Genomic DNA, 25,514 nt, shown 5'->3' on the forward strand with positions numbered 1-25,514 from the left:
AACTGTCAACAGCCTCAGGGATGGCTGCTCTTTATTCATAATACTACAGGCTATAATTAAATATTATATCCACCAATTAATGACTGTTTGTAATAGTCCAGACCCAGCGAGCGTACTAATAATTAAAAGCTTGCATGTCCACCGATCCATCTTCAGTACAACGGAGCAACATGCAGCTACTCTCAGTGATGTGAGACATGAAATACAGCAGATCATGACTTTCCCTCCAAATGTAATGTTTCTAAGGAAATGAAAGAACGTGAATGTTCATGTTTAACTTTATACTGATTTTATTTGCAGTGACAATGACGGTAATGACTTGAATTCTTTCTCATTTGAGTTTGAAGGACAGAGTTGAGTTGTGCGTCAGCAAACATGGCTGCCGTGGTAATATACAGCGAAATGCATCACAGAGTCTCTGTCCGTTGACCTTCATAAAAACTGCTCATCCAAAAAACTTACAGTTGATGCTGCACTTTCTGCCTCTTTCAGTTATCGACAAAATAAAAATACAGACAGACATATAAGATAATAATAGGTGAATGAACAAATGTTCCTTTTCCTCCTCAGTTGACTCCAGATTTACAACATCTCCCTAGTTAACGTGAAGAATCCTTAAATAGTCATGACTTCATAATGTCGCATTTATATCTGGATCACTGACCACCGATCAAGCACAGCAAGATGAAATGAAAAATGCTGAAACTCTGACCTGGATTACAATAAAATGCCAGCGCGCAGCTTTTGATCACGTGTAATATCTGCAGCGGTCTCCGTATGCAAGTCCACACACTATAACGTCACACTGATTTCAACGCCTCTATTGCGCTTAGTCACATTCGTCCTGTCTTCTGTACTCAGGACAAATGTGTACAGTTGTAATCGAGGGCATTTTGCTTGACAGAAAAAAGGTAAATCAAATGATTTGGGTCAAAAGTATAGGTTATCCATTTAAAATTCAGAACGAATAACTTGCAAAATGCTGTGCGAGCAATACTCAGTGTGTCCGTGAACATACCAAACTCTCTGGGCACCGATATAGAGTAGATGCAGGTCTGACTAGAGGTGTAGTTTCTGGGGAAATTGGGAGATAACACAGTTCCTTCTGATCCCGTAGAGCGACTTCCACAGGGCGCTAAAGAGAGAGATAACACACATAGACACACAATCACACTCACTTCATACAGTATGTACATTGTATTGCATTTGCATTTTAGTGAGTGTTACCTTGGCAACTAGGCAATGCCCTGTTCCATCCAGGTCTGCCATCATCCCCCATACTGCAGGTTAAAGTAGAATAGCCCTAAAAAAAAATAAATATATGTTATCAACCATTCAACCAACCAAACAACCAGCCAACCAACTATTCATCCACTCATGTACCTGCAAAACATATCCGGCCTCACAGTAGAAGGTAACAGTGGAGCCCAGTTTATAGTCAGATCCCAGCCTGGTTCCGTTCAGAACCACACCTGGGTCAAAACAGGATTCCCTCAGCTTGGCTGGACGGAGACAAAGAGAGCATGTGAGTAAGTGTGAGAGAGAGAGGGGGAGAGAGAGGGTGAGGCAAAGAAAAAGCGACAGGCGCACTGTTGCGCACATGAATAATCAAATCTAAATCAAAGTTAAATTAATAATAACTAAGTCCTGAGCCATAATCAAATGAGGCAGGAACTGTGTTGGCCTTTTTAGCAGTCTTCTTGACTTAGCTGCATTTTGCCAAAGATGGAGCAAGAACAATAACTTCATCCCCCGGCGTTTGTGTGGTACACTAACCTTGTAAATGATGGCTTTGGGCCCCCTCCCAAAAGATTAACAGCCACTCTGGATCAATTTAATATTTAATTCCTGAGTCCACATGAAGCCACTGTTGATTCTTTTGTGCGAGTGAATGAAAGTGACCTCGGTGACAGACGACTTCAGCAGACACTAATTCAGCTGGGATTTTTGTGTTTTTCCTTTCCAAAAAAATCTACATAATGCACTTTGTCATGACTGGGAAAGTAACCGACCGCAAACACGTGTGCGTGCGTGTGTGCGCATTGAGTTTCTTTTTTCGGGTAAATGGAGAAAATGAAAGAGTTCTCAACACATTCCTGACGTGTCCTGCTTTAATGAGAGGAATCGGACACTTGCACTGCCACAATCTCAGTGAAAAAGCCTGAATGAGTCATTTCCCAGTGTGCCTTAGTAACAGACGTCCCTGCTGCATTTACATCCCAGTCAACTAAAAATGATTTTTCAAACTGACATTTACAAATTGGCTATAAAAACAGTGCGGCTTGTAAAGTTTTTGGGTTTTTTTTTTCCATCAGAAATAAAGTGGCCCTATTTCAGTATTACTCACCATGCCGTACTGAAACATGCCTATGTTGTAAATAAGTCTCCCTGCTGGGATGACTTCTAAACACATTTTCATCTCCCTGTGAAGTTTGGGCTTTTTTTAAAAAAAAAAACAAAAAAACTATTTAATCAGTATTCAGTTGAGACAAAGACTGAGGTAGTATTGGCAGAATATTTTACCTTTGTATTCCAGGTGGAAGCCAGTATAGGAAACAGACCCATCACTGCGGAATGCTAAATGCATGGTATTTGAACTGCTCTCTATCCGCTCGGGGAGTTTGCTGTCCTGGAAGCTACCAATCAGAGGGCTGTTGCTATCGGGACCATCGTAGATATACAGGAAGTCATAATTTGGCTCGATGTTGAAACTAGAGAAAGATGAAAGAAAAAAAAAAACCACATTTTGAGGACAATACTGACATATGACGTTATCAGCGGGAGCCTGATGGTCTCAGAGTTGTTCATGTGCTTTGTCATGTGTACTAGAAAGTATGTGCAGCACGCTTTGACAGCAGCATTATAGCAGTGAATGTTAACATGTCAGCTTTAAGAAAAACAGCACAACACAATCTGACGCTGCTGTACAATATGTATTTGCTCAGCGTCTGTGGTTAAAGGTTTCTGACTGATATCAGAAAGTAGACTTTTACACGCAGTGATTGCTGTGAAATTTGCTCTTCATTTTAATTAATTTGCCCAAGTGCTGGGCAAGTTTTTAGAAAACATAAGTTCATTTGGAGGTAACAAAAGAGAGATAACGGATTCTGGCTTTTAATCGACCCAATCCAATGAGAATAAGGTCATTTCTTATTCTACATTGTATTGATTTTAGTGAGAGAGGAGACAAAGTAAGACGTGGAGATATGAGAGAGAGCATAATGGCAGCAAACCAACTCAGAGCTAGTATAAGATTTTGCTGTAAAGATAAAGATTAACAGCAGAAACAGCGTTACAAGATTCAAAACTATTGTAACCAACAGTCTGAATAAGATCAAACTTTAATATGACTCTATCATATTGCAGTGAGGATCAGTCAGGAGTAAAACAAGTAAACATCTTTAGTGCTTTGAAGAAAAACTATGTTCGTTTCTTTTGTTTGTAACATTTCAAAAATAGGGTTTAAAACACATATTTTGTCATTATTACTTATGTGTAAAAAGCACTTATTGTCACATGGTTTTCTTCAAAAATACCTCACGTTTCTTAGGGGAAAAAAAAGAAGTAGAACCTGGTTACCTGATGAATGCCAGTGACAAGACATAGTCAGAATTGACAGCAATGAGCCAGTCACAGTCTTTGGAGTGAGGGTACGGGTGCGGGTAGTTTGGAGAGAGAATAAATCCACTGGAGCCAGTTAGGTTTCCTCCACAAGGAGCTATGATGGGAACACAAGCAGCGATAAGTCATAAAACATCATCAAATTTGAATATTCTTTCCAGCGCAACCAGGCAGGATGAAAAACTAATTTTAGCTCAGTCACGACAATGTTTTTTTTTTTGTTTTTTTTTTCCTTCTTTTACTTTTAGGAGATTCTAAGTTACAGGGCTCTCGTTCCAAAGAAGTAGAATGCAGAGATATGGATAAAGAAATAGTATCACACTGAATACATTATGTAGGAACCACAAAATATCCCCCCATAAGTCAAATGCAGATGTCTCCTTGAGCAAGGTAACAGACTATAAACAACTCCAGGGATGTATACAGTGAGTGCATATTTTTGTTTGACCTCATAAAAACATGGTTGCTGGAATGTTTTACCTATACAGACAGGCGGGCTGGGCTGCCAGTAGTATCTGTTATCCACTTGTATACAGGTGATTTTGTCGTCCCCCTGGAGCTCGTATCCTGGGTCACACTGAAAGGACACCGAATCCCCTGGCTCGCGGCCATCGCCACTTCGACTTCCATTCATCGGAACACCCGGGTCTCTGCAGGCTGTAGCTACTGAGCCTGGGCAGAGGGACGGCGGGGACAGGGAGAGAGAGAGAAGGCAGTAGAGGAGAAAGAAGGGAGAGGGATTATAAAGATCCTACATCTGTTCGTATCTTCTAATTTGTATTAAGTGAAGTATAGCTGTTTACGGTCACATAGCGTGAACCATCTGCTGAGATCATCTTTGACTGGTCAAGTGAGGTTTTCAAATAAAACAATTATGCAGATTTTGGACGCCAGTGATGTAAATATTGATTTTTAATCAAATGATTCACCAGAGAAAAACAGTGTCCAACAGAGACTTCTCGTAGGAAATCTAGTAGAGTCTTGCAAATGCAAATTAACGACAGGATACGGGGCGACTTCAAAGAGGAATAACAAAATGAAGTGCAGTAGGAGGTAAACTCCTATCACAACTTTCTCATTTTCAAAATGTTTCATGCATTAGTCATGGACAAGACTTACTGGAGAACTGAATAGCAAATCCTGACTTGCTGATGTAAAAATCCGTCTCAAACTGAACGGTGACAGTGTTCAGAGTGGAGTGAATTCCCTCAGGTATCAGAGACCCGCTGAGCTCTGCCAAAGACATTTCATTTTCAGGTGGGCCGTCCCACACTTTGAGCATGTCGTGGCTGGCTTCTGTGTCAAAGGCCAGGAACTGAAGACTGCGAGTCCAAAGAATGAATAAATGATCATTAGCGACGTACACATGAATTCTTCATCGCATTACAATTTCACAAGGTCAAAACAGTCTGTGCGGCTTTGCGTTGTGTCGATGAAGTGTATAAGTCCAAGTAAGACAGTTTTCCTATGAATTATGCACACGCCATCAATTTTACATTAACCACAGCATAGCACTTTGACGACTACATCCAAGCACAAAACACAAAACAGCGAAATCAAAGTAAGACATGTTTCACACACACAAAGAGGACTTTTATTCAACTTTACCTCACAATATTTCCCGAATCCACCTCAATTGTCCAGGTGCAGCGTAGATTGTTGTCATAGGGAAACGGGTAACCCGGAGAAAGGATCCTCCCTGAGGACTCACCCTTAAAACGACCACCACACTCGGCTGCAGGAATCACAAAAAAAGCGTGATTATTCACTGCACAAAGTGTGATAATATTACAAATACCACATCATTCTAATCAGCCAGTGAGCAATCGCTCATAATTCACGAGTGCAAGTGACGTATGACGAGTCACTGACCCTGTTCTGACATTGATTTCACACGATTCGATCGCAAAGGGGGTCAACTAACTCTGAATGCATCATTTCACACTCCACATTCTAATGTGCCTCCACATGAATTCCCCGTGAACACAGCGTGGCTCGTAATGCAAATAAACGCGTTCGTCATTCCTCTCCGCACAAAGCAAATGATGCACACGTGTGTAGCTGTTATTTATGGACGGAGCCGTCGTCACTGTCTGTCTGTCTCTCTGTCTGTCCGTCCATGTGAGAGGGAGACAGCGAATGTGCTGCATTTGACCCATTTGAAAATATTGACATGTTGCAGTCAATCTTAATATTGTTGGCGGTGGCTGCAACTGAATCAATGTAGAGCAAACGGGTAGTGTTGTGAAAATACTGTCAGTTCATTATGAAACTGTAGAAGGTCAGAGGACATCAGCAGAGTCGGTGGTTTGACCCAGGACGTATTTGGGCTCATAATCCAGCTAAAACCAGATTTATTTGTAATATATGGAAAATGTTAGTCTGGTTGGAATTATGAGGGTCGCAGGTGCCAATCCCAGCTGACATAGTTTGCCCCGTCATCATAAGGCCACACACAACCATTCAATCTCACACACACCTACGCTCAATTTAGAGCGTCCAGTTTTCCTAATCCCCTAATCTGCATGTTTGTGGACTGTGGGAGGAAACCTACACACAAACATGCAGAAAGGCCCTTGTTACAATGGGGTCGCACCACAGCTTCCACCCCTGGGGCTCTGACCCAGAAATAAGAGAAGAGTGGTAAGAAAAAACATGGTGAAATCCAAATGTATGCTCTGCCAGTTTAAAGAATGAAACATGTTGAGGTTAATTGGTGTTAGAAAGAGACAGAACGATGCTACAACAACAACAACAGGCTAAAGTTGCTTCAGTCGGTGACGTAATAGGTCACCCAGCAGAAAGGGGGCACACTGCCACCAAGCGTAGCAGAGGCAGACACGCTAAACAAATTAATCAATGTATTCTGGGACTGTCGTCGCATTCGGCTGTGCATGGAAATGTACTGAGTGTGAAAAGAACAGGACACCACATCATCTCTAAAAGAGACATCTGTGTCTAGAGCTGTCCACTTGTGATCCGTTCACCTGACGGGACCCACGGCAAACTTTCCATCAAGACACCGCGGGGATTACAGGATCACCACAGAGACTAACGTGTGAAGAAAGAGGAGAATCTCTTTTTCTTCACTCTCTCACTCAGAGCAAGAAAAGAAAAGTGAGAGAAAGTTCTGATGCTTGCATTTCTCCACACAGAAATCACCGCACATTATATAACAGAAAATTATTTTCCCCGTTCCCTCTCTTTGTCTCTCTTGGTTATATATTTTCATCCCTCCTCTCTGCTTCTCCTCCTCCCTCCTCCTCATGTCCCTCCTCCCCCCAGGCTCTCCTCCCTTCATCACTGGAATACATTATCTCGAGTAATAGGCGCGATATTAAGAGTTGGAATCGAAAAAAAAGAGAGAGAGGGGAGGAGGCAAGAGAGAAAGAAAAGAGAGAGAAGAGAGGCAAAGGGAGTAAAGAGGGAAACACTTGGAGTAATAATAAGAAGCAATATAATATTAAGACTGGAGGTTAGCTGAGGTCACAGAGTGTCACTGCTAAAATATAAAGTCAAAGAATATCAGCCGGTGGTTTTATGACTCTTTCATTATTGATAGTGAGAGAGAAAGATACTTATTAAGCTGAAACCAAAAATCAGACATTTCAGAGGCAGCACTGGGGCAAGAACGTGCTTAAAACACTGGACTTACTGTTATGCCTATAGCTCCAGTGTGGCACGCAGCTGCTGCAGCCATTTTATGTGCGGCTCTGTGCAGGCTCAGCATTTGTTTGGGATTAATTGGACAATGTCGACTAAGAGGAAATGAAAATCTCTTCAAAATAAGTGCAAGATGACATACAAATCAAGGCACTACACACAAATATACTCCTGTGTTTATTACACAGGCAGTAAAACACCATTATTGGTCTAGTGACATGGTGTGACGATCATTTCTCATTAGTTAGAATCCCTGAAATCAAAAGTGACGAAGACTTTTGGATGAGAGGTGAAACCTCTTCACAAAATGCAAGACCAGTTGTCTACCATCTACACACCTGACGGTGCTATGACCCGGATGACTGAGAACAGAACGCAGCGGGAGGAAAACCACTTGTACAACAAGGGGCTTTTTACTGAGACTTTAAAACTACTCCAGTGTGTGAAAATCATAAGAAAATCACAGAGGTAATTCCACAGGAAATGGGCTTCCGCCGGGTTATTGCATTAGGGAGCTCCGAGTGACTGCGCTACGCGAGTTAACACTGGGATCCTTCCTGATATTTTAAAAAGGTGTATGCATAAATTAATGCCATCATCAGTTAAGTCACGACCACAGTCTTGTGCAACTCAACAAATGCTTGATTAATGCTTGCCAATAGACGTAATATGGTAAGTAAGAGTGAGGTTGTGAGATGGTTGTTAAACCCATAACTCATGTAGGTGCTTCTTTAATCACATGACTGCATTTTATTTGTGTAAGTGGCTGCAAATAGCAAAATAAAACCCCAAAAAAAAACCACATACCAATACATGAAGGCAGAGGATTATCCCAGGCTCTCCTCTCCCCGGTCATACACTTGAGTGTGGAAGCCCCATGCAGAGTGTAACCGGGCTCACATCTGTATGTAATGCTGCTCCCAGAGAAATGACCTTGGTCGTTGACCTTGTAGCCAAACTGAGGAACACCTGGGTCCTCACAGTGAGACAATTCAAAACCTAGAGAGGCAGAAGAAGAAGAAAAAGTGTGTCCTTTTTAAAACACTTGCCAGTTGGACAAGGAAGAAAACCGCAATATTCTTTGAATACATGTTTACAAGCTTACTAATATCACAGATCCTGTTAAAAAAGACGTGTGAGACAAACCAATAATAGTCAGGTGTGATACTGGAGCTTGTTAGACTAGAATCTATGGTAATATTTAGAATATTGTGTTTATTCATGAAGAGGCACATAAATATCACGTCTGACTCAGACTTTAACCAGGTTTTCATGCTCAGTGTTACCTGGAAGACAAATGATGCTTTTCCATTATACAGTTCGCGCTCTACTCGGCTCTCGGCTTCCGTTATTATAGCAGCTCGTCATAGCGCGGCTGCATGAAACCGCCGTGACGTTGTTTTTGTACGCGACACACAAACTAGTGACAAAACATAGCAGTGGTTTTCATTGTTCCGACTCATTAGAATCAAGATTAAGTTCAGTACTTCCTGCATGACCTAAAACACGACTGAACGGGTTGTGATCCGGCTCACGATTGCGGGCTTTCAACAGTGCTGTCGCTAAATACACCAGACTCCTCTGTTGAATAGTAAGATTTCAGACATTTCCTTGCTAAATGTTGGAGATTAACACATGTTTTTAGGATTTTTGAGTCTTTTTAACTGAACTATAATTCTGCATTGTTCGCTTTGATCCTTGTGTCGGACGTTGACTCCATGTAACAGGTGGCAGAGCTGAGTGGTGCTAGAACTGTATAATGGACTAGCACCAAAAGTGTGCAAAGACTTCAATCAGCATGTTAAAATACTTAAAAAGGCTGCTTGCAGAGCACATCTCCCATCTTCCTGACATTTAGCGTGAGTGGAACGCCATCTTAAATTGAGCTTTATGTGTAAAACATAAATACTCTTGCAATGATTTCTTAAGTATAGGACTTTTGTAAACATCAGAATGAGAAATGTGCGGTGCAGAGAAATACGGAGACGAAACACCATCGCAGCATTATGCAGATTATCCTGCATGACTCCATTTGAACAACAATTCCATTTTTATTGCGACTGTAAGAGGGCGCTGCGGAATGTGCGAACATCACGAGCGCACCTTTGACACTCCATCCCACGCTGGACTCAAGAGTTCTCTGAAAGCTCTGTTTATCAAACATGACAAATGTTCTTGTCATCATTTCAGTTACATGATGGTTATGCAAATTACAACCATTTAGAGACAAACTGATAGAGGAAGTATGTTACAATAATTTATCATTTAAAAGAATCGGAACAGCTGTCACGTGGCTGAATTAAAACGGACTGTCTACACTTTTAACAGCATGAATCTAATGGATGTGATAGGTCATCATAATACTCTAATTAAAACAATAATTGAATGCATGTGTGAAGAAAACACGCCGCTGTGCGTGTGCTAGGTCACTGCTGCAAATCATTAATAACTTTCCTGTGCATAAAAAAACAATGGATGTCGTCTTATAGGTCTCTCCTGAAGCCATTTAGGAAATAAGAATATTTTGAATGGTCACTGGGGGGTGATAAAGGACCAGGTTTGAGTGGAAGTCAATGAGAAAATGAGCCTTTTTCCCCATTTGATTGAAAAAGTCAAATAAAATAAAGCACATATGAGTGGACACCAGTGTGATTGACAAGTCAAATAGGAGCAGGTGACATCTCTGAACTTCTCAACATGATGCCAGTCAATAATGGCGATTGTGGCAGCTTCAAAACTTGACCTAAGATTGTTATTGTTACTCAGATTCTTCCTCTCACAACAGGTTGCCACCTGGATACAACAAAGGTCCAATCCAAAAGCAAGAGCCACTGGCAGTTTACATTTATATTCCAGTTTGAAATGTTTGAAAAGTTTGTGAACCTGTATCTTCTGTGAACCATTGGAAGTGCGAGAAAGGAAGTACAACTTCGCTGTGGTCAGGGATTTCAAGTTTTGCCAATAAGTAAGTTCACAAAGGTCACCCGTGTCAGCTGTGAACTTACTCGAATACACCAGTTTGAATCCCTCTCCAGTGCTTTCCGAGTCGCTGTAAAACTCGAGCCAGAGATGGTTTGAAGTGGAAATCAGCGTCAGACCCAACATGGACGATCCTGTGAATGCTCCAAGAACATGGGCCGCGCCGTCTTTGCCGTCATAAATCTGCACAGACAACAGAAAGAGCGCGCTCCTGATGCAAACTCACAGGGACTTACAGCACACCGACTGCTTTAAAGCCTCACTCGCACAGAAACCCAGCAGAGAGAATTGCATGTGTGTGCATGCATGTTTACCTTGAGTATATCCCCTTGGGCGAGATGAAAGGTTCTAGCAGAAATGTTGATGCCCTTTCCAGCCTGCACCTGAAGTCCACACGACAGCCAAGGGAGAGTTATTTACAGCCAAAGTAAACAACACAAGTATCCACACGGGTTTTATTGCATCATAATGATTAATCAATGTTTTAATGTGAAAATGTTGACTAGGTTCACTACCTGAATGCTATAGATGCACTCGTGGTTGTTGTCATAGTTCATCGGGTAGTTTGGAGAGAGAAGGATGCCCTCGTTGTTGATAACTGAAGAGCCACACTCCGCTGATGACAAAGGCAGAGAATTAAAAATGTGCTTTGGAAGAAATGTTTTATATTAAGACAGAGAATAAACATGAGCTGTCGCCAGAGATTGAGGAAACATGTGAAATTGAAATAATGGCTTCACTAATAACAATTGTGCAGCCACAAAATAGTTTTTCATATGCGGGCCGCAAATGAAAATTTAGGTTTTTGATTTTGCTGTTTCGTTCTGTTGCTCCACCCACCACATAATAAAACTCGAGGGCAAGTTGACACACTGCTGTAGCTGCTTCGCATCGGGACATTACCAATCCTAGAAAGCCTCAGCACCCCTCTCAAAAATGTGTCAATCGGAGGAAAACGTGCATTTGTCAATGGATTTTCGGGTCCATTTTCGCCCCCTGTCATCATGTGATAATTACACTTTCACTTGTACTCTCCGTCTGTAACTCACACCCAAAAATGAACCAAATACATTAAATGTTTGTAAAAAAATATATATGAAAAAACCGATGATGAGACTGTTATACACGTGTAGATGTATGTGTAAAGCTGAGCATAAGTGCATCTCTGTATTTCTATGTTTCATTCAAAGTTTGGTGACCCGCCCCTTTGCAATGTTTTGAAATGGGATTGCAGTTACTGTTATAAACACATATGTACGTATTTTCCATATATCACCTTTAAACTACACAGTTAAAACATACAGTGAGTGTTAAGAGGATGTGACGTAACCCCAAAGAGGAATCTTGGGACAAATAACGTGAAAAACTGTATTTTTTTGTTTTTAAATCATACTTCTACTAGTGTGTGTGTGTGTTTATTTGCTTTTTCTCTGTGTGCACTTGTGTGTGCATGTGAGTTTTATATGTGTGTGTGTTGTTTCTGTGTATGCATGTGTGTGTACGTTTGCCTGAGAGTCATTTAACCACCCTCTTTAACAGCTGTGCAGTCAGCCCTCTGCGGCTGTTATAGGGAACGCACCGGCAGTAAAACTCAGGAACTCATTTACCTAAAGAGACTCCACGTGTGCGTCTTTACATGTGCCCTCTATCTACACAATGCACCCCTTCCCTCTCTTTTTCTCTCGCTCTCTGTGATGCTCTCCCCTCTTTACGTCTCAACTGGTGTAATAGTCATATTACAGCTGTCATATTGTCAATAAATCACACTACTAGGGTTTCCATTTAGAAAATTACCTCTACACCCTCTCCCTCTTTCCTCTGTAACTCCCTCGCTCTTGTGCTCCCCCCCTCTCTCTTTCCCCAGTCCCCTCCTCTACTTTAATCAACCTTCTTCTCATCCACTTTTCTCCTTCCATTTAGTTTTTTCCTGTCCCTTTAATTGTTGTTTTCCTTTCAATGTAATCCTCTTTTCTCTCCACAAATGGAAATAAAGTACATAAAACAGTAGGGTATAGCAACAGGAAATAAGGCATAACTTGGATAAATAACAAGCCAAAGATTTGCTTTATGAAAAAGCAAATAGACTTTTGTGCTACCCCTTCAACTCTGTTTTTAAATGTGCTTTAGAAAAGCAATGTGCTTTGACCCGCCAGGGTAAGTGAGGCAAGCAACTCTTAAAAGAAAGTAATATTTAGCTTATTCATACCCAATATAAACGTATAGAGGTAAAAACCTAAGCAAGAATCAAAGGTTTGCAGGTTTCTTCATCTTCCCTACCCTTTCCTCTACACTTCATCATCATGTAGCAACGCAACACAACATACGGGAACTAAATATAGCAAAGTGCACTACACCATAGAAGACTGGCACGTCACTTGCATGACGAGGAAGCGGCGAGTCTCAGACTTAATGATTGGCTCGGCAAACATCACGCAAAGCTGAAAATAAACTCTATTCTGAATGTCCTCTTTAAATAAATCTGGACCCTAACGTTTGTCTTTCCCACACTTGTGCTGTGTGCTTGTTGTGGATTAGACTGATTCACCCACAGAGCTGCTGCTTCGGTCAGGGAGACACAAAGTGAGGATTTGTGCTAAAACATAAACACCAGAGTTAATAGCATGGCGCCCAAACCTACTCGGTTTGTCTTTTTATATTATTACTTTAATTTAGTTTTACAAATCTCACAAATATAACCTGTGGTGTGTTTGCAGTTTCCCTTTGTTGGTGGCAATTTACAGACTTAAGTGCATATGGGGAGTTCAGTGGCGGATACTGGTCTGTGAATCAGGGGAAGCTCATTTATTTATACCCAGTTATTTATACAGAAACTCTTCTGGAAGGGATGATTTAGCCACATTTATCCAAATCACCGTCTCGCTCACCACTTTGACAAATAGCTATTCTGTGCTGAGCTTCAACTGGTTTTCGAGAAATCCATTCATTTGCTTATTTCGGTTCATTTGGTATTTGCTGCGGCCTTTTTGTGCAGTTAGTAATTAGGGTTCCAACTCAGGACGTTCTCATTTTCAACCTCAGGTGGAGTTTTCATGTCATCAGTGTGTTCATGCCTGACTGAGCAGTCCTCTGCTTTGTATGCGTTCACAGAGTCTTTGTGTTTCACTTTAGTAAGTAAGTAAGTAAAGCTTTATTTGTATAGCACCTTTAAAAACAGCAATTTACAAAGTGCTTTTACATACATAATAAAAATGCACAGAAAGGAAGAAAGCAGTGCGATAAAAGGATAAACACAGGTTAACATTCTACATAAAAAGAGATAAAAAGACGGCATCACATAAAGCAAGTCTATAAAAATGAGTTTTAAGAAGAGATTTAAAAGATGACACTGTGTTTGCAAGCCTTATCTACGCGGGCAGGCCGCTCCAAAGGTTGTATTCATGTGTGCTTTTTTGTTTGCGGCTTGTACCTCTTTTCAAATTTTGCACATTTAAAACATTTTGCATTGAAATTTAACATATTACATTTCCCATAAACTCATGTCACGGTGCATAAAGCAAAAGCCAAAGATTACAAGTTAAATTAATAAACGTCACTTTGGTATTTCCTTCAGTTAAGTTTATTTCATATGTACATCTCAGATACAACTTATTTTAATATTATATTCTGCCTGGAACCTTTAACGTCATCTACTTCAGGAATTCAGCATCGTAATTATTGTAATGTCCTTAATATTGAAAACTCGGACCAGATCAAAACTCAGTCGCATGTGGACGTCTTATTCAGTTAAGGGTCATTTTTAGTTCAGACACCACAGGCCTGAATAAGATAAGACAAGAGGAGATATCATTTCATTTATTCAGAAGGAAATTCTTGTGCCAGAATATCAGAATGAATGGACATTTTGACCCAAAAAGGCTCCACTCTCCGCCTTTTTTGGCTCATCAGCATTAAATTGTCATTTGGGACAAGAAGCAGGAACAAGAGATTCCTTTTCCTCTAAAACTGAGCAGCTTTGGGGATTTAACACGGAAGCCCAGTGGATTAAGACTGGACACAACTCAAATAGAAGCACGAGCCAAATCTCCAAAGAATGGAGAATCTACAACAATAAAGACTCATCTCTGATTAATATTTGAATGCTACTACCCTCAAAGAACATAACATGAGAGGACTATTAATATCACTAGAGTGTGAGCCATCCCTCTCACCATGGACTCTCAAAGACCCAAAAACACAGTCTTTTTTTATATCCTCCTTTTCTTTTACCACGTAGAATAATAGTGGGCCCTTTTTTGCAACCCTTCATTTTATCTCCAAGCAAAATCCACAGCGCATTAAACCAGACGAACACTGAAACTTTGTATTATAAACTCTGCAAAAATCCAAGACGTTTCTCAACAGACAAACGTTAATCAGAGTTAATCAGCACCCTCTTTCAACAACAACAGCCCATCGGAAAATTTGCTGACTGCGCGCCCAGCCCAGAGTTTCAACGAGGCCTACTGGCCCAGCTACTACTTCGGTTTAATATCTGCACTATTTCTAATAAGTGAAGCCAGTTATGACTGGGTTTATGTGGATTTTAAGCATCATCATAAAGCTTATTTTGGACCTGGTTGTCTCTTGCCTGCGTGTTCCTTCATAATAGAGGGAAAACTGATTGCATCAGAAGTCACGGCTCTCTAAGATGTAAACCACTTACAGTCACAAGACTGTATATTAAAATGGATGTAGAGTCCAATTATGGACTAAAGGCGCCTATACCAGGTGTCAATCACACTGGTGTCCACTCATTTGTGCCATACTGTAATATCTATTTTCATGTTCTGCTGAGGAACACCTCAAACTAGCGACTGAGAACATGAACTCCTCAGGAAATGGTTTACTGATGTTATCAATGCAATTAGAATTAGTCTAATGCTTACAGTTACCATCTTTAAATGAGTAAACACCAAATCACTGCGTTAAATGTTCCTCCTCCACAGAGAAGACCATTCCTGAATGAAAGAATCTTTACTTCTTTACCTCTCTGTTAAGGTTGCTACTTACCGACACATCTTGGAAGAGGAGAACTCCACATTCTCCGCCCACCACCGAGGCAGATTAACTCTGGTGCCCCCTCAAGGCGGTAACCCATATTGCAGGAAAAAGACAACGTATCGCCGACGCTGAAACTGTAGCCGTTCCTCCTGCCGAACCGAGGCATACCGGGGTCCTCACATGGCTCCAAAGTATATTCTGCAAACATCAATTGAAACTCTGTAAATACATGAATTAAATGATCTAAAGTGATACAACAGCTCAGGAGAGAAACCTATAAATTCCTAGTACCTAGCCTGGGTCTTTTTTCAAAAACTGGCTCCTTTATGTCCCGAAGTGCACTTGATTCTGTGTTTTTAGCGAGGAACAGAAGGCGTTTTATTTTCTGTGGGCTCAGGCTGGCGATGTGTATTTGACAGTGTACTGCAATACAACACAATTGACAAGTCACATTTCTGGTGACACATCGCATGTGGTACATTGTGAAACTCGGCTTATGCCATCTGGGAGGTGGTACGACGTCCTTCAGTGTAAACCGAGCCTAAAGTGCTTTTTTTTTCCCCCCACAGTCAGTGAGTGTGTGAATCTCAGTTCATGAGGGGCAGATGCGGCTTTGGATTTCGCCTTAAGTGCTTGCAATTAGCACACATTTTTGGAACACAGGCTATGAAGAATCCGTCTCCATCTCATCTTTTCTACTTCTGTGCTGTTTAATGTTGGATTGCATTTGGTTTAATGTTGTGTGACCTCTGTCTCTGCTGTTCTGTGTTGTTTTTGTTACTCAAAAATACAACTTTGAGTAGACCAGTGGTGACTGTCTCTGATAAGAGGAAAAACACTGACAACACAGTGACACATTAGACCTAATATACTATATTAAACGTGGCAAAATGTTTTTTCTTTTCCTGAACAAACACGGACTTGTTGTACCATATCTCTACACAGTACAGCAAAACGTGCGGGGAAAGAAATATTATGCCTGTATTGTTTTTGTCTGCAACTTTTATCTACTTGTAATATTGCACAGCTCTGTTCCTTGGTAACTGTACAACTTGAGGTAAAGCTATGACAGATCATTTGCCACAATACACTTTAAGAGACAATAATTGTCTTCGCCTGGGTAGAGATGTTGCTCTGCTTTCTTGTCTCTAAAAAAAGGCTGAGGCTGATTCTGTGCAAAATTCATGACAGGTGTTATCGCTTGGCTATTTTTCAGCCTGGTTTGAGGTTAAAAACTTACCCTTGTTTTACAGGTTTGCAGTATTAACATTTCAGAAGAAATTCAACACTTGAACTGAGGAAAGTGAGAGTGAAGATACAATATCACTACGGGTGAGTTAATTACCAGAGAAAGTTATGTTGAAGCCCTCGTATGAGATAGAAAAGTCAGAGATGAATCGTAGTTGGGCTTTGAAGTTGCCATAGAGACCGGCGTTGATGTTGCTAGGCAACTCGTTGCCAGTCAGGCGAGCCAGTGGTTGCAGGAAACTCCCGTTCTCGGTAACCAAGAGGTAATCGTGTTGGTCCTCCAGATGAAAAGAATTGAACTGAAACTGGACTCCTGTTTGACACACACGCGCGCACACACACACAGACAAGTGGACAGACAGACAGGTTGGGAGAGGAACTTTGATTCATCCTCAGCAGACTCACACCTACATTTATAATCTGTATGAATCACTTTAGAGGGAAATCACATTGAAAACAACTAAACTAACATCATAAAAGATGAAACATATGTACGACATGAACTGTCCTTCTGAATGTGACAGAAAACACTGAAAATACTGAACAACTATTGGAATGCGAGCTTGTGTTATAGCATTGCAGTAGCTGCACGGTGCATGCATGCTTCTTGCTACTGTCTCTCACTTTGTCTCTTTCCATTAAGCAGTGTGAACGTGTGTGTGTGTGTGTGTGTGTGTGTGTGTGAGTCTTGCCTTTCCCGTGGCTGACTTCAACAGTCCAGGTGCAGTTGAGAGATGAAGGGTAGCTGTCTGGATAGCCGGGGCTAAGGATGGTTCCCCAGGGACCCCTAACATCTCCACCACATAGAGCTGGATAGATTGAGAAAGACAGAGTGGGGCACGGAGAGAGAGAGGGAGGGGGAGAGAGGGAGAGAGAGAGAGAGAGGGAGAGAATAGGTTAGCATGAGATTGTTGATAGCTAAAACAGATAATGTTCCCCTGTGGACCTCTCATATGGGTATTACCCACACACAAACACTATAAGAGGTAAATGGACAGCTGGATGGATGGATGGGTGGGTGGCTGGGGCGATAGACAGATAGGTAGACAGGCTCTGCATGAAACAACCCACTCCAAGTGAATCCACGTGTATTAAATGTGCTCTGAGCTGGAATGTACGCAGACAACCTACAATGAATAGAAATGTAAAAACAAGAGCTTGAATATCATTACTTCCACCAAGGAGATTATGTTTTTGGACATGTTTGTCTGTGAGCAGAATAAATCAAAGAGTAAAGAGCAGAATCGGATGAAACTTTCCGGGGGTGTGGGTTATGGCCCAGTAAAAATGCATACATAAATAACTGGATTACGGTGGCGATCTGGATATGAAAACTGTACTGCCTATTCAGTGGGTTGTGCTCTTAAAGGCTATTTAACCCTTTAACACCTAAACTTTGAAATGTCCATCTGGACATTTTTGCTTATTCTAACCATAAAAGGGCCAGACTATGTCCTGTGAGTAAGTGCTTTTGCCCATTTTCCAGAATAACTTTCAATATCTGGCAGCTCTTTACAATTTACTGCATGTTAAAATAGTGTATTAACAAGTTTTATTTAAAAAAACAACAAAAAACACTAGAGTTGTACACAAACACCAGCTTTTGCCAGACATTTGAACAGTATCAAACATTTTTAAAATAACACTAGCTTGAGTTTTTGTCTCAATGTCCAAAAACCACTTTGTGTCCGATACGACACCGATATCAAAAACTCCGATATTAGCCCGATACCGTGATTTTAGACCATTTATGAAGTTATGAAGCTGTTCACAACACATTTGTGCTGACTGAGTCATTTCATAAAGACATAATTCTCCAACTGTGTAACAAATATTGTTCTCTCAAATAGAAGAAATAAACAGCCCAAACATGACTCAGCTAAAATAAATACTTTTTACAGTTTGTGCATAGTGAAGCACGTGATGTATAGGATTTTTTGGATTCTACATTATTATCTGCCCGATATCTGATCCAGTGATTTTGACCAGTATCGGACTGCTTGTTTTCCTTTAAAACGAAGGCTGTGAAAAAGCTGTAGGGAACATTCCTAAAACATTGAGAATCAGATTACGGCCGCCGAGATGACCCCGCACCATGGTTAAACACATTGTCATGCAGGTGAAGACCCACACTGGCAAACAGATACTCAGAGTTGAGACCAGCTTTTCAGAAAAGGTAAGAAAAATCAGTTGGTCATTCTATGCATACTAATGTATGCATATATGGCAAGGGTGCACCATTTTTATCCGCTCCAGTTGGTTCATCTTACAGTTGGGCGACTGGTCTGTCATCTACCTTTTCAAAATGCCATAACATTACATCAAAAGTGCAACGGTGGCAGAGCAGCACGAAGAAGGTCAAACCTGAAAGTTCTGTGGAAGTTTTCTTAAGTGGGACACTCAAAACCACCAACTCTGAGAGCTGCAGCCCAGATAAAAACTCCTGGCCACTGCTGACTGAACGACATCACCACATAAATTAGGCAAATAATTGCTCGTACCATAACAGGACATCAGCATCTTCTCAGTCACCCTCCATCAGCATCTCCGTAAACAAGAGCGAGGGGTGAGACTATTTCCAAAATATTGCTTATATATAAGCAGACACACTCACATACAAACACTCATGCATTGAAGATTGCATGCACACACTATTAATTATTCATACTCTCTGCCAGGGCTATGTGAGAAATTTAAGACACTGCATAGAATCTCATTTTCAGCTATTTACTCTCTCTTTGCTTTCCATCCTCCTCTCTTAGATTTCCCATGATCTTTCATTTTCTCCTTTGACTGTGACTGAATGGAGAGTTGTTTTCACTTGAGACGGGCACAATAATTGACAACATAACCTGATATGTACTCTCCTAAAATGATTACGTCAGATGTCATGGAGACATGGGGAACATGGATGAACCTTCTTGCTGTGGGAACTATCCGCTGCACCACCACGCTGCCCTACCATATGTTCCACGGCTATTTATTTTCATCTCTCTCAGTGTGAACCGTGTTTGATTTGTGTGCCACACTTCCCAGGGCTGACTCAGCCGGCGCTGCTCACCGTGTACTGGTTGTCAATCATTGGGCCGAACCATTTCTGAGCAACCAGAGCAGCAATCATTTCCTCCACCAGTACGGTACACACTGTGGAGTATAAACACTGTCTAATAGTATTCAGCACATAAATTCCATGTGGTCTGTGTTGATATTTATATGCACAGACTGCCTCTAACTAGTGGCGGTACCGGGAACTGCACAATTCAAGCGAATGAACCAACAAGCTGAACCACAGACACACCATTCTCTCCTCCTTTCTGTCCTCCTTACCCCCTCCTCTTATTCCTGCGTCCCCCGTCCCTCCCCACTCCTCCGTTTGAAAGAGAAGAGAGACGAGCCGATACAGGCTCTCGTCAACCTTAACTCATACCTACCTCAAACCACTTCTGTGTTCACAGGGGCGCCCGTGGATGAAAGCAGGATACAGACATAGAGTCACACACACACACAGGTGTCGACACGCATCTATACAGTACAGTAGACAATGCACAGTACACAAGCTCTGACATCACCCACAGCCTTGACGATATAGACCCGCTATTTTGTCACAAAACGATATTTTCTATACATGATTTAACTCCCTACAGAATGGTATCAGCTCCACTGCTGAGCGAGCTCACACAGTCGAGCCTCTTTGATGCTCCTGCGCTGGATAAGTTAGATCATCTTGTTGAGTATTAGTCACATAGGTGTCGTCGGTGTGTGTTTTGTTTTTTGGTGAACTTATCTTTCCTTTTTATCTCAAAAAAATAAAATGAATAAATAAATAAATAAATAAATGTCATTTCAAAAGCAGACGTTTTATTTGAGAATGAAGCCGTTTCCATGCAGAGAAAAACAAGTGTGCTACCACACAGTACTTTAAGGTCAACTTGACTTAAACCTGAGTGGTACCAGCATGTGATACCACTCAGGAAACAGTGTATTCTCATTCTGAATCAAGGTCAAGATAACATGTTTTATTAAATAAACCTTTTTAGGACAAGAAAATGTAGAAAAATCAAGAATGATGTCGCGCAGGAAATGAGTACAAACCTGCCTGTATTCTTACCTGAGTTGGATGTATGAAAAAATATCTTTGTGGTCGATCTCAGCTTCAGCTACGTGACCCTAACTACTTAAGCACTTTTGGGATATTTACCGTCACATGTTGGCAAAGGGTGGCTCCACCAGTGGTTCTTCTCACACACCAGCGGCTCCTCGTGGCTCAGTCTGTATCCAGAATCACAACCAAACGACACGGTGGAACCGATGGAGAAATCCTGTCCGTAACGAATCCCATTGACAGGAATACCAGGGTCCAGGCATGAGTAGCTGTCGACTGTAACACCTGAAGAAGAAGAAAAGGATTGTGTTTCTAGGTGAGGAGAATTGTGGGTTTAAAAAGAGCTGACCTGTGAATCACAGATGGTTTAAGTCTCAACATATTGGATCACGCTTTGCATTCGTTGTTCAGCTAATGATTCCATTCCAGGCCAGCGTGTGATGCTGTACATTCGTGTTTAGAAACGCTTGGAGACATTTGCGGATTAGAACAGTGGAAGAAAGCGGACCTTTTCTTTGAGTCCACTTTGTGAACGCATGTCCACATCGGTTTCTAACTTACTTTCATATAATATTTTGAAGCCAGCGTTTGATCTGCTGTTGTCCGTGGTGAACAGCAGATAAAGGAAGTTGCTGCTGCTGAACAGGAACTGAGGGACCTGGGTGCCATTAAAGGAGCCGACCAGAGGAGACAAGAGGTTCGGCCCATCGTGGATCTCTAGGAAGTCATAGCCCAGCTCAGTCTGGAACCTGCGAGACACGGATAACACCAAGACAATTTATCATATTCCTCTGGATCATTACGTTTATGATGGGAAATATTATGTCAGTAAATACAAAGTAAATATCTGTGTTCGATGAGTTTTTATTAAATTATCTAGCTTCTCCTTCAAACCTCCAAAACTGACATTAACTTCTTCCCCCCGACCCTCAAAAATGACATGCCCTAACTAAAGTGAAAAGTATAAGAGTATATCTTTGCAATGAATAAACCACATTACTACCCAGAATTCCTGCTCTACAAACAACTCCAAACACTATTAAAACAGCTGTTACATTTAAGATAATGTAGTTATCTTTCAGGTAAAGTTCAGTTTGAGGTTGATTTAAATGAATCTACTGTACCTTTACAATGTACCGGATGAGAGAATTATGCCACCCACCTGTCAAATGTGATTTTGATGGAGCGTCCGGGTTCGGATTCAATCACCCACTCACAGCTGAGGGAGTCTTTATAGTAACCAGGCCACCCAGGAGACAATATCACTCCACTAGGGGCTGAATAATGACCTCCACACGGGGCTGGGAGAGAATGGAGAGATATGGATGACACAAAAAAGACAAACAACGTTGAGTTGTCTTCCAAGTGAAATATCCAAGTTGATACGTAACAACTGACTATGGCTAAAATGACCACGGACAGGCGTGCAGGATACATTTTCAATCAAGAGGCCTGATTAGACCGATTCATCATTGCGGTTTCGTTAAGTCGACCACAATTTTCCCTGACAGAGACCTTATCGTTCTTTGATCACTCCATAAATCAAAGGCAAGATTCCCTTTGATGTAGTTTGTGTTTTTAAAATGACATTAACCTTCTCTCTGGCACTTGGGGGCAGTGAAAGAACTTGGTAAACACGTTTAAAAACTGTTGCCATTCATGAGTGAAACGCCGTTCAATCGGACCGTGACATGGGACAAATTTCAATCTAATATGTAGTAGTGTCCTTTGGTGTCCACGAACTCGTGAACGGGGAAAAAAAGCGACTAAAATGCTTTACAACTTTATTTGTTTGTCAGTCGGTGCAGAGGCGGTGGCTTTTATGGTCACTTTGGCAAATCTTTTTGCTCCGAGTTCAGGGTCTGCTGTCTGTCTGCGTCGTTTCAAAGATGACGGATCTGGAAACATGAAATGGTTTCCCTTTGTTCAGTCAACGTGTCTGCATCAACAGAGACTGTGAGCACGTCTTAATGTTAATTATACCTGCTGATATACTTACACTTAACACAGTTAATGCACTGTCCTTTTGTTCCAAGCTATTTCATAATGACTGTTAAGACTTTGTTTTGATTCAACTTTGCACCTCGATACTTAAGATTTACTTAGAATTTCTTAATGCTAATGTAATTGCTTGAAACGTGTGAGATGAATAACAGTGTTAATACATGTATTAAATACTGTTGAAATGGAGTGGCACAATGACCTGTAAGAAAATTTAATTAGACTTTTCAACGTATTTTATCACTACTTTTTTTTTTCCTCTTGGCTTCCAATTATATCTTAAATGTAAAATATGAGTCATTAACGTTCCTGACCATTTTGGTAACAGGTCATTATATTGTTATTTTCTCACATATTATATGGTACATTGTTTCATATAATTAAGTTAAGAGTTTAAACTGCTGTATCACTGGTCTTGATGCTACAGTGTTGTAATGATGATATATTGGATGACAGAAATCAGAAATCGTGTCAATATTTACCTTCGCATTTAGGAATGGGCCCACTCCACATGACTTTTCCTCTTTCTAACTGACAGGTGATGGTCTCGCTTCCTTGGGTTTTGATAAATCCGTCCTCACAGACCACAGAGATAGAGCTGCCAAGCTGGAAACTGTCTCCAAAGCGGCGAGCGTTGATAGGAATGCCAGGGTCTGGACACTCATTATGGCCAAATGCTATGGAGATATAAGACACATAATGAGGAATGTATCAGAGGCTAGACGGCCACAGAAAACACACAAATGAAAAATGAAACTAAAGATTAGCAGAGAATACACTTTACAGGCACTCACACGCTACAAAACATCTTAAAAAGGAAGTTTATTTTGGCTTAAATCACAATGCAACGCTTACGTAAGCGTCTGTTATCTGTGATGTGAGTATTTAGTCCTTCTCCACATTTTTATTCTATGCTACCTCTTGAAGATTTGTTTGTTACATATACATATGTATATTGTACTGTACCTAGATTTAAGTATTTCTGCTTCAGGATATAATCCGGTTGAAGAGATTAGAGGACTATGCAATTTAAAATACCCATATCTTTCATATAAAAGCGTAAGTAAGTCCCAGTAGTAAATGCATGTCACATAACCACATTGGCCCTGGTTCATTTAAACAATATCCACTGACCTAAAAAGATTAAAAAGCAGAAAAATACTGAATAATACGAGCAACGGCCACTGAAATACTGTGAGGAAAGTTGTGGACAGAAGATTTCAGCGTCGAGAAAAATGCCTGTTTGCCATCAACTCAAACACAGGAAAGAAGATCAATATCAATTTCCATCTCTGTTTGTCCGGTATGGAGACGTGTTTAGCTTAAATTATCTCAAACACTGTTCACCTGCATCTAAAAATGAACAAATATGGCTCCCAGCAAATCCAAAACCATCTCATTTACTGTACATTATGTATCCTGATGTCGAGCAAGCTGCTCGTCAATACGTCCAACAGTCACCTGGGTTTTGATGCGTGACACATGTTTGCACAGCTGACAGCAAACAGAACGTGGACTTTATATTTTGGCAAAGGTTAAAGACGGAGAGTGTGATGTTTAAAAGGAGCGATTTGGAGGCTTCTGGTAAATGTATTGCTCCTCTTTTGACGGTACGAAGATAGTTTTCACTTACTTCAAGTCGTCTTATGTAACTACATCCTGGACACCTCTAAGTCCTGGACTCACAGAGATGAAAACAATATCAGTCACGTCACCTGACAAGGAACCAGAGAGGTTCCAAACACAGTTACGTTACTGTATCTCTCGTCTTATTGTCCTCTTTGTTCTGCTCCTTACACTTCTATTCTTAGCTACTGAACTAACCAAATTACCCCTCTTGAATCAATACAGTCTGTCTTTTGTCTTTTCTGGAAGCTAAAGCTTTGAGTATGATCGGATCTAAAGACTACAAAGAAATATCCAAACATTACATATATGGTATTGTTGGATGAAAATGACCACAATGATTGATTAGGACCGTGACAAAGAGCGTTTAAGCCAGAGAAGTTCAAGTGTGGATGGATACGGTTCCAGTTGAGAGTTTACTCACATCGAACTCAGGCATTTGAAGTCTGGGCTGAAACTCATGCACAGAATGCATTTCCATTTATGTTGCCTTATAGTTTCAAAACAGAACCATTTCTCAGAGTCTACAGCATTATTCTGCCGCAGAGCAAAATAAACAGATAAACAACTAAATGATGTCATACTTCAACTTGTAAAAAAACAAAAAAAACAAATCTAATATTTTTGAATTTGTCAACACATATAGCAAATTCCTCCATAACCGACCATAACAACGAAACATAAAGATGACATACTACTGTAGGTGATGTTAAATCCTCTTCCTGACATGGAGTGATCGGCCTGAAACTCCAGCCTCAGCGTGTTGGTGTTGGACGTCAGGTGGGAGGGACTCTCAGCACCAGAGAACCTCCCGATGACGGCGGCGTCATTTGTCTCACCATCTTTCACCGTCAGGGAGTCGTAGGGTGCCTCCAGGTCAAAGTCATTAAATGCCAAGTGGATTCTGGAGCCTGGATCCGATTGGATGAGCCAGACGCAGTTCATGTTGTTCCCGTAGCCTTCTGGGTAATCTGGGGAGAGGACGGTCCCTGAGGGAGCAGTGAAGTTGGACATGCAGGGGACTGTAGGGAGGAAGAGAAGGACAGAAACACAGACAGTCAGGGACAGTCAGAGAAAAGGCCAGGCGGGCAGACAGAGGGAGAAATGGGGATTGGGGATAAAGATTTAGGGATGGGGGGAGGAGGGCGGGTGTTACAGACAGAAAAAAATACAGTTAAATATTCATTCTCCACAGATTCATCACTTATAATCCGCTCCAGGCCTTAATAAACTCTGCACTGTCAACATGGTGACAGGTCAGAGTGACTGTTAT

The 25,514-nt window shown here is 41.2% G+C and overlaps 1 protein-coding gene across 1 annotated transcript in view; it reads right to left on the minus strand.

The window, feature by feature from the left end:
* Window positions 1–25,514, minus strand: part of LOC122786300 (CUB and sushi domain-containing protein 3-like) — a 303,505-nt gene that overhangs the window by 51,139 nt on the left and 226,852 nt on the right. Inside the window, exons 15-34 of the mRNA XM_044052500.1 lie at window positions 24,937–25,263; window positions 23,098–23,292; window positions 21,777–21,915; window positions 21,176–21,363; window positions 20,711–20,899; window positions 17,205–17,321; window positions 16,610–16,825; window positions 15,274–15,462; window positions 10,779–10,879; window positions 10,578–10,646; window positions 10,290–10,446; window positions 8,092–8,283; window positions 5,230–5,356; window positions 4,741–4,943; window positions 4,102–4,293; window positions 3,580–3,718; window positions 2,524–2,711; window positions 1,384–1,502; window positions 1,228–1,303; window positions 1,019–1,135 (exon numbers count right to left, since the gene is read on the minus strand). Of these exons, the coding sequence (XP_043908435.1) occupies window positions 1,019–1,135; window positions 1,228–1,303; window positions 1,384–1,502; window positions 2,524–2,711; window positions 3,580–3,718; window positions 4,102–4,293; window positions 4,741–4,943; window positions 5,230–5,356; window positions 8,092–8,283; window positions 10,290–10,446; window positions 10,578–10,646; window positions 10,779–10,879; window positions 15,274–15,462; window positions 16,610–16,825; window positions 17,205–17,321; window positions 20,711–20,899; window positions 21,176–21,363; window positions 21,777–21,915; window positions 23,098–23,292; window positions 24,937–25,263 (3,240 nt within the window). The remainder of the gene's footprint in view (window positions 1–1,018; window positions 1,136–1,227; window positions 1,304–1,383; window positions 1,503–2,523; window positions 2,712–3,579; window positions 3,719–4,101; window positions 4,294–4,740; window positions 4,944–5,229; window positions 5,357–8,091; window positions 8,284–10,289; window positions 10,447–10,577; window positions 10,647–10,778; window positions 10,880–15,273; window positions 15,463–16,609; window positions 16,826–17,204; window positions 17,322–20,710; window positions 20,900–21,175; window positions 21,364–21,776; window positions 21,916–23,097; window positions 23,293–24,936; window positions 25,264–25,514) is intronic.

The sequence above is a fragment of the Solea senegalensis genome, linkage group LG20 (assembly GCF_019176455.1).
Source record: "Solea senegalensis isolate Sse05_10M linkage group LG20, IFAPA_SoseM_1, whole genome shotgun sequence".
In the NCBI taxonomy this organism is placed as follows: Eukaryota; Metazoa; Chordata; class Actinopteri; order Pleuronectiformes; family Soleidae; genus Solea; species Solea senegalensis.